The sequence below is a fragment of the Oncorhynchus gorbuscha genome, linkage group LG23 (genome assembly GCF_021184085.1).
Source record: "Oncorhynchus gorbuscha isolate QuinsamMale2020 ecotype Even-year linkage group LG23, OgorEven_v1.0, whole genome shotgun sequence".
NCBI classification, from domain to species: domain Eukaryota; kingdom Metazoa; phylum Chordata; class Actinopteri; order Salmoniformes; family Salmonidae; genus Oncorhynchus; species Oncorhynchus gorbuscha.
The window spans coordinates 41,052,112-41,062,599 of record NC_060195.1 but is presented as its reverse complement, the minus strand read 5'-3'; the positions used below and the strand labels follow the sequence as shown (position 1 = coordinate 41,062,599).

The 10,488-nt window shown below is 42.1% G+C and overlaps 2 protein-coding genes across 4 annotated transcripts; one reads left to right on the top strand and one right to left on the bottom strand.

Moving 5' to 3' along the window:
- Positions 1 to 246: 246 nt before the first annotated feature.
- LOC124011062 (MRN complex interacting protein) lies at positions 247 to 3,362 on the top strand. Of its 3 annotated transcripts, none has more exons than XR_006834540.1 (7): positions 247 to 541; positions 666 to 725; positions 949 to 1,055; positions 1,404 to 1,470; positions 1,674 to 1,807; positions 1,946 to 2,058; positions 2,166 to 2,274. XR_006834540.1 is itself a non-coding variant. In XM_046324036.1 (7 exons), the coding sequence occupies exons 1-7, from the start codon at positions 482 to 484 to the stop codon at positions 3,025 to 3,027; spliced, it is 1,191 nt and encodes a 396-aa protein (XP_046179992.1). In that variant the 5' UTR covers positions 253 to 481; the 3' UTR covers positions 3,028 to 3,362. The 3 variants fall into 3 exon arrangements, 2 of the variants coding, with proteins under 2 accessions (XP_046179993.1, XP_046179992.1); XM_046324036.1 differs by lacking the exon at positions 1,946 to 2,058 and adding an exon at positions 2,374 to 3,362 and having other exon boundaries at positions 253 to 541; XM_046324037.1 differs by lacking the exon at positions 2,166 to 2,274 and having other exon boundaries at positions 1,946 to 2,155.
- On the bottom strand, positions 3,200 to 7,277 carry sqstm1 (sequestosome 1). The gene is given in 8 exon segments (XM_046324035.1): positions 3,200 to 3,871; positions 4,110 to 4,326; positions 4,464 to 4,666; positions 4,793 to 5,039; positions 5,168 to 5,423; positions 5,425 to 5,491; positions 5,680 to 5,775; positions 6,793 to 7,277. Coding segments are annotated over 8 exon segments (1,410 nt in total). The 5' UTR covers positions 6,962 to 7,277; the 3' UTR covers positions 3,200 to 3,716.
- Between the last annotated feature and the right edge of the window lie 3,211 nt (positions 7,278 to 10,488).

The window sequence follows — 10,488 nt, the reverse complement described above, 5'->3', positions numbered from 1 at the left end:
ACAAAACATGTATTTTTACTGCTCTAATTACGTTGGTAACCAGTTTATAATAGCAATAGGGCTACTCGGGGGTTGGTGGCATATGGCCAATATACCATGGTTAAGGGCCTTATTGCTTAATTGAACAACATAGTACTATATCTTCATGCTTGCGTCCATTTAATAACTGCACTTAGCCAATGCCAGAGGGCGCTCAATATAGTTGATTGTGTTCTGCTCCAATAAAATGGTGCCGACATATGGTAGTTCTGCTTCAAGCTCCTATGTACGACTGCACGGTTGGAACTAAGAATGGAAGCGTTTCGCAACACCAGCAATAACGTCCGCTAAATACGTGTATGTGACCAATACAACATTGTCTTTCGTACCTGACGTATGACGTCACGTTTCATGTTTCCTCATTCGATAGTTTTTCAAAACATTCCCGGCAAAATCTCAAACTAGTCGTTTTTAGCTAGCTACTACAACTAAAACAAGGAACATGGTTCAGGAATTTCATGTCCTAAGATGCTGTTCTTGCCAAACCTACCAAGTGCAACAGGTAACTTAAGTTTGCTAGTTGTAGAAGGAGCTATCTTTCTAGTTAGCTAGCTAACAGGTTAGCAACATTGCTATCTTCAAACTTGCGTTGCACGTGTAAACATATTTGCGCACTTAATTTTCAGGTTAAAAAGAGCAAAAAATGGAACTGCAAGCTGTGTGGGGAAAAGCAGTCGGTCATTAAGGTAAGCAAGCTAATGATTTGTTCGAACTACAACAAGTAAAGCATTTGTAAAAAAATAAATATAATAATAATGGGTTTGTTCCACATTGCAGCCGGTGAGTGACTGATATACAAATAATCATAAATAATTACTCATTATTATTTGTAAGTCAGTCACAACTCATGATAAATCACGGTTTTGATGCTCTCTAACAAGGCCTACGTGTCTTATGTAACCTTTCCAGGTGTTTGGTCGTGGCTCTGGAGTGGATTGCAGACGTCATGTTCAGAAGGCCAATGCCAGGCGTGGAGAGATACTTGAAGAGCAGGACCAGAGAGCCTGGTCACGATGGTAACTCTTCTGATATTTGCATGCTGGAGGGAAAAATAGCATCACTCTCACCACTGTCTACTCCATCCTGACAGGAAACAAGCAGCATACAGAGCATACCATTTCAGCCCTATGATTTGCATTACTGAATTTAAATAGGCCTAGGCGGAAATGGAAGTCAAAAGATTATTACTGTGGAATGTATTTATCTGTATACACTGCCACTCCTGTTTTGGTGTTGTGTGAAGACTTGGATCCACATATGCCCTGTATGACATTTCCCCCTAGCTTAACTTCCAGGTGAGGTGCAAAATGTGTGCTTAAATGAACTATATCATGCTATATATCTTTCTTTATTATTTGTGATAGGGAGGAGGTGGATGATGTGCCTGAAGAAGAGGTTGTAGAAAAAGCTCAGGAGTGTTGTAACCAGATTGTGAGTTCCCACCATTGTTATTGCCCATCACTTTTTTGGGACACAAACAAATGTATTTGACACAGTCAATTGAATGTAGGAATGGGCAGTTGGGCACAAACTGAACATGCAGTTTTAGGGCAGCAGCCCTAACCAATAATCCATGTTGTCCATTGAATATCGTAAGAAAACATTGTTGTAAATTAATAATTGTATTCCTGTAGGCAGAAGAGGCTAATGGGAGTCGCTGGGGTAAATACCTGCAGACGAGCGATGAAGGGGTGGGTCAAGAAGAAGCTGAGGAAGAGGAGAATGTTTACATGGACAGAAACCATCTCAAAGGCAACATAAATGTCAGGTATGCCCATGACTCATGTCAGGCTAATTATTTTGTTACGTCTGTACAAGTTTGTGCCTAAACAGTGGCCTACATGTCATTACCCCCACTGTTGTCTACACCCTCCTGATTCTCAATAACACCAGTGTCATCTGACAGGGTCATCCGAGGATCAATTGGCCACCATTCTAAAACACTGATCCAAAACCATACCTGAGAAACCAACAGCACCACTCATCATTGTCAAAGTTGACCATTCAGTCCACTTCAATGTGATTATTTTCTGTTAAAAAAACTTCTAACCCTTCGCTGTATGACAGACTGTGTTTAGATTGAGCATATGTATGTGACAGCATGGATTATTAATGTGGGCCAACAGAAAGAGGAAGAGAGGTCGAGGGGAGAATGAGGGGAGGGGATATCACAGTGGAGAAGAGGACACCATGCCTCCTACACAAGGCTGGAGGACGAAAGGGAAGTCGGCTAATGTAAGCAGCTAAAGCTAATTCATACCAGCACATGTCCAAGCAGTCTGTACCTTGGATGTACTAACTAATATGCTTTCTCTGGTTTGCTTTTTACCACAGCCACCACAACACAACAGACCCCCCAGCTTATTAGCCCCTGTACAGTGGTCTCCCAAACAGTCAGCTCCCTGCAGACCACCAGTCCCAGCTTACAGCAAACCCCCTACTGTAATTGAACCACCCTCAACTACCAGCAGCAAACTCTCTTCAACCTCAGTCCCCTACAGAGCAAATGCAGCGACGACCTCGCAACCTTCTGGATCCTCGGGTACTGCAGTGTCACAGGCCTCCAAGTGGGCCCAGTTCCTTACTGCCTCTCCTGAGGAAGATGAGACCAACTGGAGTGGTAGTACAATGCATATGGATGAGTTCCAAACCACTGGTTCAATGTTCTCAAATGTTCCTAATGTGTTGCTCAAAAACCAGAACCCTTTTGGACAACCGGCCTGTAGTGGTTTTTCCAAATTGTCTGGGCTAGGTGGGGGTAGTGGTTTTCTGGGGAGGAGCACCAGAAAGACATTTGATAGGCTGACGTCGACTACCCCCTGTTGTGGAGAGGCATCCTATAGCGAAGGAGGTCCTGCCCATATGACGTTACCTGAGGAGAGCAAAGCACCAGTCTGTCATCAGCCCCCGCCCACCAAGCACCCATGCCCCACCCTCTCTCTGGGGAGCCTGTTCTACACGGATGACGACTTTGATGACACATTTTAAAAGCCATGTAATGGGTGCTCTTTTTGTGCATCTATAGACGAAGTGGCCTACTCTAAACGTTTTGTCATTAACATGTAATGCATTAATCTCTGGATTTTGTCGAATAGTTCATGGTTGCAATAAATGATTAAAATAATAATAATGACAGTATGAAAATCCAATGACAATACAGTTTCTTTGCAGAAGTATTTTATTTGGTCTTGACGGGGAGAGAAATGTTTTCAGTGTTACACAGTCATGATTCACACCCTTCACTTGATGCTGTTGACACTGATAATGGACATAACAGTTTGTCTGGCAATAATAACACTAAATAAATGTAAGAATCAACTCGATTAATCGACAACTTGCTTGGTACTAGCTCGAGTTAATATTCTGATACTATATGTTAACATTTGTTACTGATTATTTTCAATACAATTTAAAAATGAACCCATGCATCTGTTAACGGTTATAGAAAGTCATTATCATGAAGATAAATAACAGATTAGTAAATCCTTTATACTTAAGTGTCAGTACAATAGATATCTTAAAATAGCAAGAGATTTTCCATTACATATTCAGATCTAAGACTATTGCCAGAGATCTGTGAAATAGATTAGAGGGACAAGAGAAGGCAGTATTGGTGAAATGGCTATGATAGGGGGATGGAGGAGTGGTGTGCCTCAGGGTTCTTTGTTTAGGCCCCTTTACTTCTTGGGGGGTTTGGAGTAGTGAATGGTGTCCAGGGCAGCCCCAACGTCGCAGTCCTTGGTGTGGAGAAGACGGGTGAGCCAGCCACCCTCGTCTGTGAAGCCCATGGACAGCATCTGGGACAGCGACTCCACCAGGCGTGGGTCTGCATCTGGACACAGTGGAGGGTCAAACGCTGATGTAAGTAACATCTAGTCAATACTACTGTAGTCAGGGATATAAGAACCTTGAGCAAAAGTCACAACTATGACACCTATCCCTAACTGAAACCACAACTCAGGATAGAACTACCACTGACTGAAGTAGTTACTACGAGCAAGGAGGATAAGGAATCACTACAATTAATACTAGGGATGGAGGATATGAGAATTCTCAAACTATCAAACTACCTTGAGGCAAGTGGGGGTAGGCTGCGGCCTCAGCGAGAGTGAGGGACTTCAGTGGTTCCTGTGAGGGACCCTGGGAAGGGGTGAGGGACCCTAGGGCTTCCAGTGAGCCCTCCTCACCCACCCTGAGAGACTGGAGCTCTCCAGTAGAGGGGTCCACCTCCTTGGAGGTCACGTGAGTCCATTCCTCGTCACCACTGCCCCCAGTGTCTTTACCACCCTGCACATATAGAGACATCATTTAACAACATCATCTGACAGGCAATTTTATTCTTCACCATTAACTGATTAAGTATCATGAATTCAAATTAAACAGATTTTTTTACTTTGATTATCAAGTAATTAAGCGGGTCATACCTTAGCCAAACCACTGGCGCTCCCCAGGCTGCTCAGCTCGTCCACCTCCATGTCTCCATCGTTTGCCCCTGCTCCCTCAGACCACCCTGTCCCGTTGTCACTCCTAGCACCAGGGTGGCCTCCTGACCCGGGTGGGGTCGGGTTGGGGGTCATCACCTTGGTCCTCTTCCCCTCGTGCTCCACGTCAATATCCACATCGATACCTGCAGGCAACATGGAGAGGTAAGTAAGCAATTTCAGTTCTTTCAAATTTAGAGTAGTCAGTAGATTTCTAATAATGGATTGATAAATTTACATTTTTTTACATGGCACTTTTCACTTGGTCTTACCCAGTGGGCTAAGCATGGCTGCCACCCCTTCTCCAATGTTCTTTAGGTAATCCATATTTGCCTGGGACTGCTGGGAGGAAGCAGATGAGGCATCAGAGGATGGCTGACTGTCCTCGGGGGCCGCCTGGCCTGGCTGGGACCCAGAGGGACCAGGCTGGGACCCAGAGGGACCAGGCTGGGCCTGGCTTTGGGCCTGAGCCCACATGCAGTGTCTCATCTTCCGCATCCACTTCCCACGAGGGAACCACTGTGTAGAAGAACAGGATCAAAGTATAGAGGCCATTTCTCTCCCTAACCACACAGATATGTCCCTCATTGTTTTTGGACCCCCCCCCCAAGAATATCCACTTTAAAACATAAACATATGTGTCTCACCTCAAATGTGTTGTTGAAGGGGTGCCAGATGGGTAGGAGGACGTGTTCCTTGTGGAGTCCTTTGGCCTGGCACGGGGAGCATAGGTCGTAGTTGGAGCACACAGTGCACTTGAAACGGGTCCCTGCCACCGGGCCCTCGCATTCATCACAGGTCACGTTGGGGTGCACCATGGGGGGCCCGTGAGGGCCATGACCATGAAGTGGTGGGCCATGGGGTGGAGGGGGCCCCATATGGGGTGCTCCAGGGTGAGGGGGGGAAGGCGAAAGGAGGGACACCGCCCGGGAAAGCAAAAGCAGGGAACTCACGCCTGTGCTCCTTCTTCTCTGTAAGAAAAAAAAAAAAACGATATGCGGGTAGGTATTAATAACTACAATGTTTCCGTAACAATGAGAATGCTATATCATTATAATAGTGGTAATGATGACTTGGTGCATTACACATTAATACCAGACCGATTAATCTTTAGATATTATATTTGAAAATGCACCATCTTTGATCACAAAAGACTCACCCTTGATGAAGAGGCGGAAGGTGTCGTCCTTGATGCAGGTGAGGCCCATGATGAGCTCATCGTCGGTGGAGAAGGCGATCATGTCACCGTCCTCGTCTGGGTACAAGGGAAAGAAAAAAAGACTACGTTGCCACACACTGATCTCCTCAGGTGTTTCACAAGCCATTGTTTGCTGTCAGCTCCTTATCTAGGCCAGATGATTAGATAATAGCAGTAGGAGTTCACTAGTAAGGAAATCTGTCCACAGCTTATCCTCACTGGCTTATTTGATTTAAAAACAGAGGTTAAGGGAATACTGTTGTTAAAGGTGTTGTGCACAGACCAACATTTGTCAATTTCCAGTTCAGCTATTGAAAATCCCCAAATGTTTTCAATACATTCATGTCAAGTATTGAAATTGACCCCAACCCTGATACCCAATATGGAAGACAATTTTTGTGATGTGGTACCAGTCAATAATACTACTGTATGAAATTGGTCAACTTTGATTCCCTGCTTTGGTGGAGAGCTCTTACAGAATTTTTATCTGGGTTAATGCCATCTGTTGCTAAGTTACCGTTATATCTTATCTATATATTAGTCCACTATGAACTAATGGTAGGCCTACAGGTAGGGCGGGCTCAGAAATGTAGTACAGGTATACATCATTGCATGTATGACATACATGTAATAGAGCCTATTTGCTGCTCACTCTCGATCTGACATTCACTATGAAATGCAATGTCAAATGTAGACTTCAATAATGTTCTGTGTACCAGTTCTATCAGATTTTTTTCTGGTGCATAAAGACAAATTGTCATCTTGATATCTATACTGTTATTCGTCAAACTCACTCCTGTTATTGAAGCTTTCAGTCGGCAGATTATTTCACTTAACTTCTTGACGCACTTTGGTCTCTAGGCCTATGACACGACATTAATCAGTTGATAGGCCTACTCAAGCAAACTAGGTAGTAACGTGCGCAATAACTTTACTGTGGTCGTGAATTACTTTGTCCGGCGCGATGTTATGGAATATTACAACAAAATTACCGCCAGAAACATTGACGACAATAACACGATCGAAAACACTGTACCATAGGCCTATAATGAAACACTGACAGTATAGGCTTACCTTTGTAAAACATTTGGTAGGGGACATTTCGCAGTGTTGAGAAAACATCAACAACCTTTCGATTCAAATACTCAAAACTCGTTGAAACATCTTGGTCGACGGCAAAGCGACGAATTTCTTTCGGCATGTGTTCCTTCCCAAGGAGATAGGCTTTCACGGTCATAGACATAGTTGAGGCTTCTCACGACTTACTTTCAGCCCAATTCGCTGTAAAAAAAAATGTGTTGCGCAGTTAAAATGTTAAAGGCCGGATCCACTGTAAGGTAGCTGTCAGTGCGTCTCGCTGTTCTGGGTACAGTTCCGCGTATGAACCTTAATACGACGGCTGGTGTAATATTTATACGTCGGTCTAGCCAATCACAAGGTTTTGGTTCGGCATCGGGGGGGAAGTCCACCGTCCTAAAAGACAAAGCTCTAGTCGCCTTCTGTTATTGTGCGCAAAAGGCAAGGTAATGTAAACAAATGGGTGGGACTCGACGCCAAAGGGTGAAATGGAAGGCCGAGGTATGACAAGGCACTTTCCATACGGGAATTCCCCGCGTGCAGACTGGTCTCATAGACTAGACGTAACATAATAAACGTAAATCTGGGATACTCTATTTACTATGTTACATTTGATATGTATGGTTATAGAAGGTTGTAATAACGGGAGCATCTAGCAACCCAAAGGCTGTTTGTTCAAATCCCATCACGGACAACTTTAGCATTTTAGATCATTAGAAACTACTTACTACTTTTTTGCTACTTGACAACCACTTAGCATGTTAGCTAACCCTTCCCCTAAACTTAACCCTTTAACCTAACTCCTAACCTTATAACCCTTAAACCCTAGTGCTAGCTAGAGTTAGTCACCTACCTAAAGCCAGCGACAACAAATTGGAATTTGTAACATGTCATATGTTTTGTAAATTCGTAACATATTGTACCAATTGTAATTCGTAACATATCATAAGAAATCAATGATAGACATCCACTAATTAATACATCCCATACGTGCCTCGGATGCATATATAGAATAATACGAAATGCTCTGAGACCATGTTGCAGGGTGAGATCAGCATCATCGGACCACAATTTAACTGGACTGAGCTCTAGACTTAAAGAGCACCTGTGCCGGGACTTTAAACATTTTGACCTCGATTAATACTTGATATTTGAAGAGGGGGTTTACAGATATTTATATTCTGTCAAAATCGTCCACATTGGATTCCCATAGCATGGACCAACTCTATTACTGTTATTTAGTCATATAAAATTGTGAGGAATATATTTGGTTTAAGTCAGAGAGTTAGACTACTGTAGGCAGGTATCCACATTGTAAATTCATATGCAGGTGGGCAAATAAAAAGACCATGACCATGCACTTTGTTCTAGTGCCCAAATGACTTAGGCTATAAGGAGATGTGGTCAACTTATAAAGCTATGTGCCCTTTACTTGTGTTGTGTGTAGAATAAGTTGGTTGATTTGGCCTACTTTGACAAACAGCATTATTAAATCAAGACATGAGATAATATACTAAAAGCATCTAGGCTAAACACAGTTAGGCAGGTAGCTTAGTGGTTAGAGCATTGGGTCAGTAACCGAAAAGTTGCCAGATAGAATCCCCGAGCTGACAAGGTAAAAATCTGTCCTTCTACCCATGAACAAGGCAGGTAACTCACTGCTCCTAGGCCATCATTGTAAATAAGAATTTGTTCGTAACTGATTGGCCTAGTTCAATAAAAAATGACATTAGTTTATGTAGGCCTATTCATCATTGTGCAGTATTTTATTTATTTAACTAGGCAAGTCAGGTAAGAACAAATTAAGTGTCTTGTTCAGGGGCAGATCAACAGATTCCTGTCAGCTCAGGGATTTGATCGAGCAACCTTTCGGTTACTGGCCCCACGCCCTAGGCTACTGAGCCCAGCCAATAGGAAAATGATCAAATATAGGCCTATGATTATTACACCTTTAAGGTGATATGTTGTGTCAGGCAATGGTTCAATGTACTTTATTGCTCAGAACATATTCAACCAAAGTGGTGTGTCTGGTGATCTGGGTGAAAGAGAATTGTCATCAATTACCACACCCACAAATTCAAAATTGGCTCTATTGCAGAATATATATATTTTTTAAATGTGCATTTAGTAAACCGTAGAAAGCGCAGGATGCTTCTAGAAACAGATATAGAAACAGATATAGAAACAAGATCAAATTTGTTTATGGCCCAATGACTATGTTGTCATAATAATTCATGTTCGTTACTAGTTACCACAGCCACAAAGTTGTAATTATGGCTAAATCACGCTCATTTATAAAAATGTATCTTCATAAAATCGAATTTTAAACCAAATCATATGCTTAACCCTTAAATTAAGACCAAGCAGCACATGTCTGTTTTCATGAATTTTTACAATATAGCCTAGACGGTTTTTTAAACTTTGTTGCTGTGGTAACTAGTCACAACCGTGAAAGAGCGACACTTTTCGTCTCACCGTCACGTCCTGCCTTTTGGTGGTGCTCCGTCACCTGATTCTCATGTCCCATGACCGCTTTATCAAACTGGATTTTTTTCGCGCGTTTTGTAATCCGTAGAAAGCGCAGGATGCTTCTAGAAACAGATATAGACACTTAGATCCAATCTGTTTATGGGACGATTACTATGTTGTCCTAATAATTAATGGATCTCAACCATTAATTATCTGAATTACTGACATCAAGACTATTCATTTACATTAGTTGTAGTTATGTTGTGTTGTGTTGTGTTGTGCTTTGCTTTGCTTTGACAAGTCTTATTCATTGTCACTCAATTTGTCCAATGAATCTATAATTATTACCATTATGCTCAAATGACCATGCTCATAACTTTACGAATATCATATGAATGTGAATATATTGTAATGTTCTATGATTGTCATGGTTATTTTACGACTACGGTGAATAATTGTCATATGATCATAAATTGTGGGGTGTACGCACGCACGACTTGCCTACCGGCCAGAGGGTTGTCACTAATTATCACAGCCACAAAGTCAACATTGCCTATATTGTAGAAATTAATGAAAACAAAAATGTGCTTTTTGATCCTAAGGTGAGGGTTAGGCATAAGGTTAGCAGTGTGGTTAAGGTTAATCATATTTTAAGAAGATAAATTGTAGAAATGGAAGATTTCTGGGTTTCTGGGTTTAGCCTTAAAACAAAATACGGTCGTTACTAGTTACCACAGCCACAACGTTGTAATTATGGCTAAACCACGCCCATTATAAAATTAATCTTCTTAACATCTAATTCTAAACCTAATCTTATGCCCCAACCTTAATTTAAGACCAAACAGCACATTTGTGTTTTCATGAATTTTTACAATATAGCCTAGCCGGTTTTTTACTTTGTGGCTGTGGTAACTAGTGACAACCGTGAAAGAGCGACACTTTTCGTCTCACCCTCACTTCCTGCCTTTTGGTGATGCTCCGTCACCAGATTCTCATGTCCCATGACCGCTTTATCAAACTGGGGATTTTTTTCGCGCGTTTTGTAATCGGTAGAAAGCGCAGGATGCTTCTAGAAATAGATGTAGACACTTAGATCCAATCTGTTTATGGGCCGATGACTAGGTTGTCATAATAATTCGTAATCTCAATCATTAAATCTCTGGACTAAATTTTATTCATTGTCACTCAATTTGTCCAATGAATCAATCATTATTACCATTATGC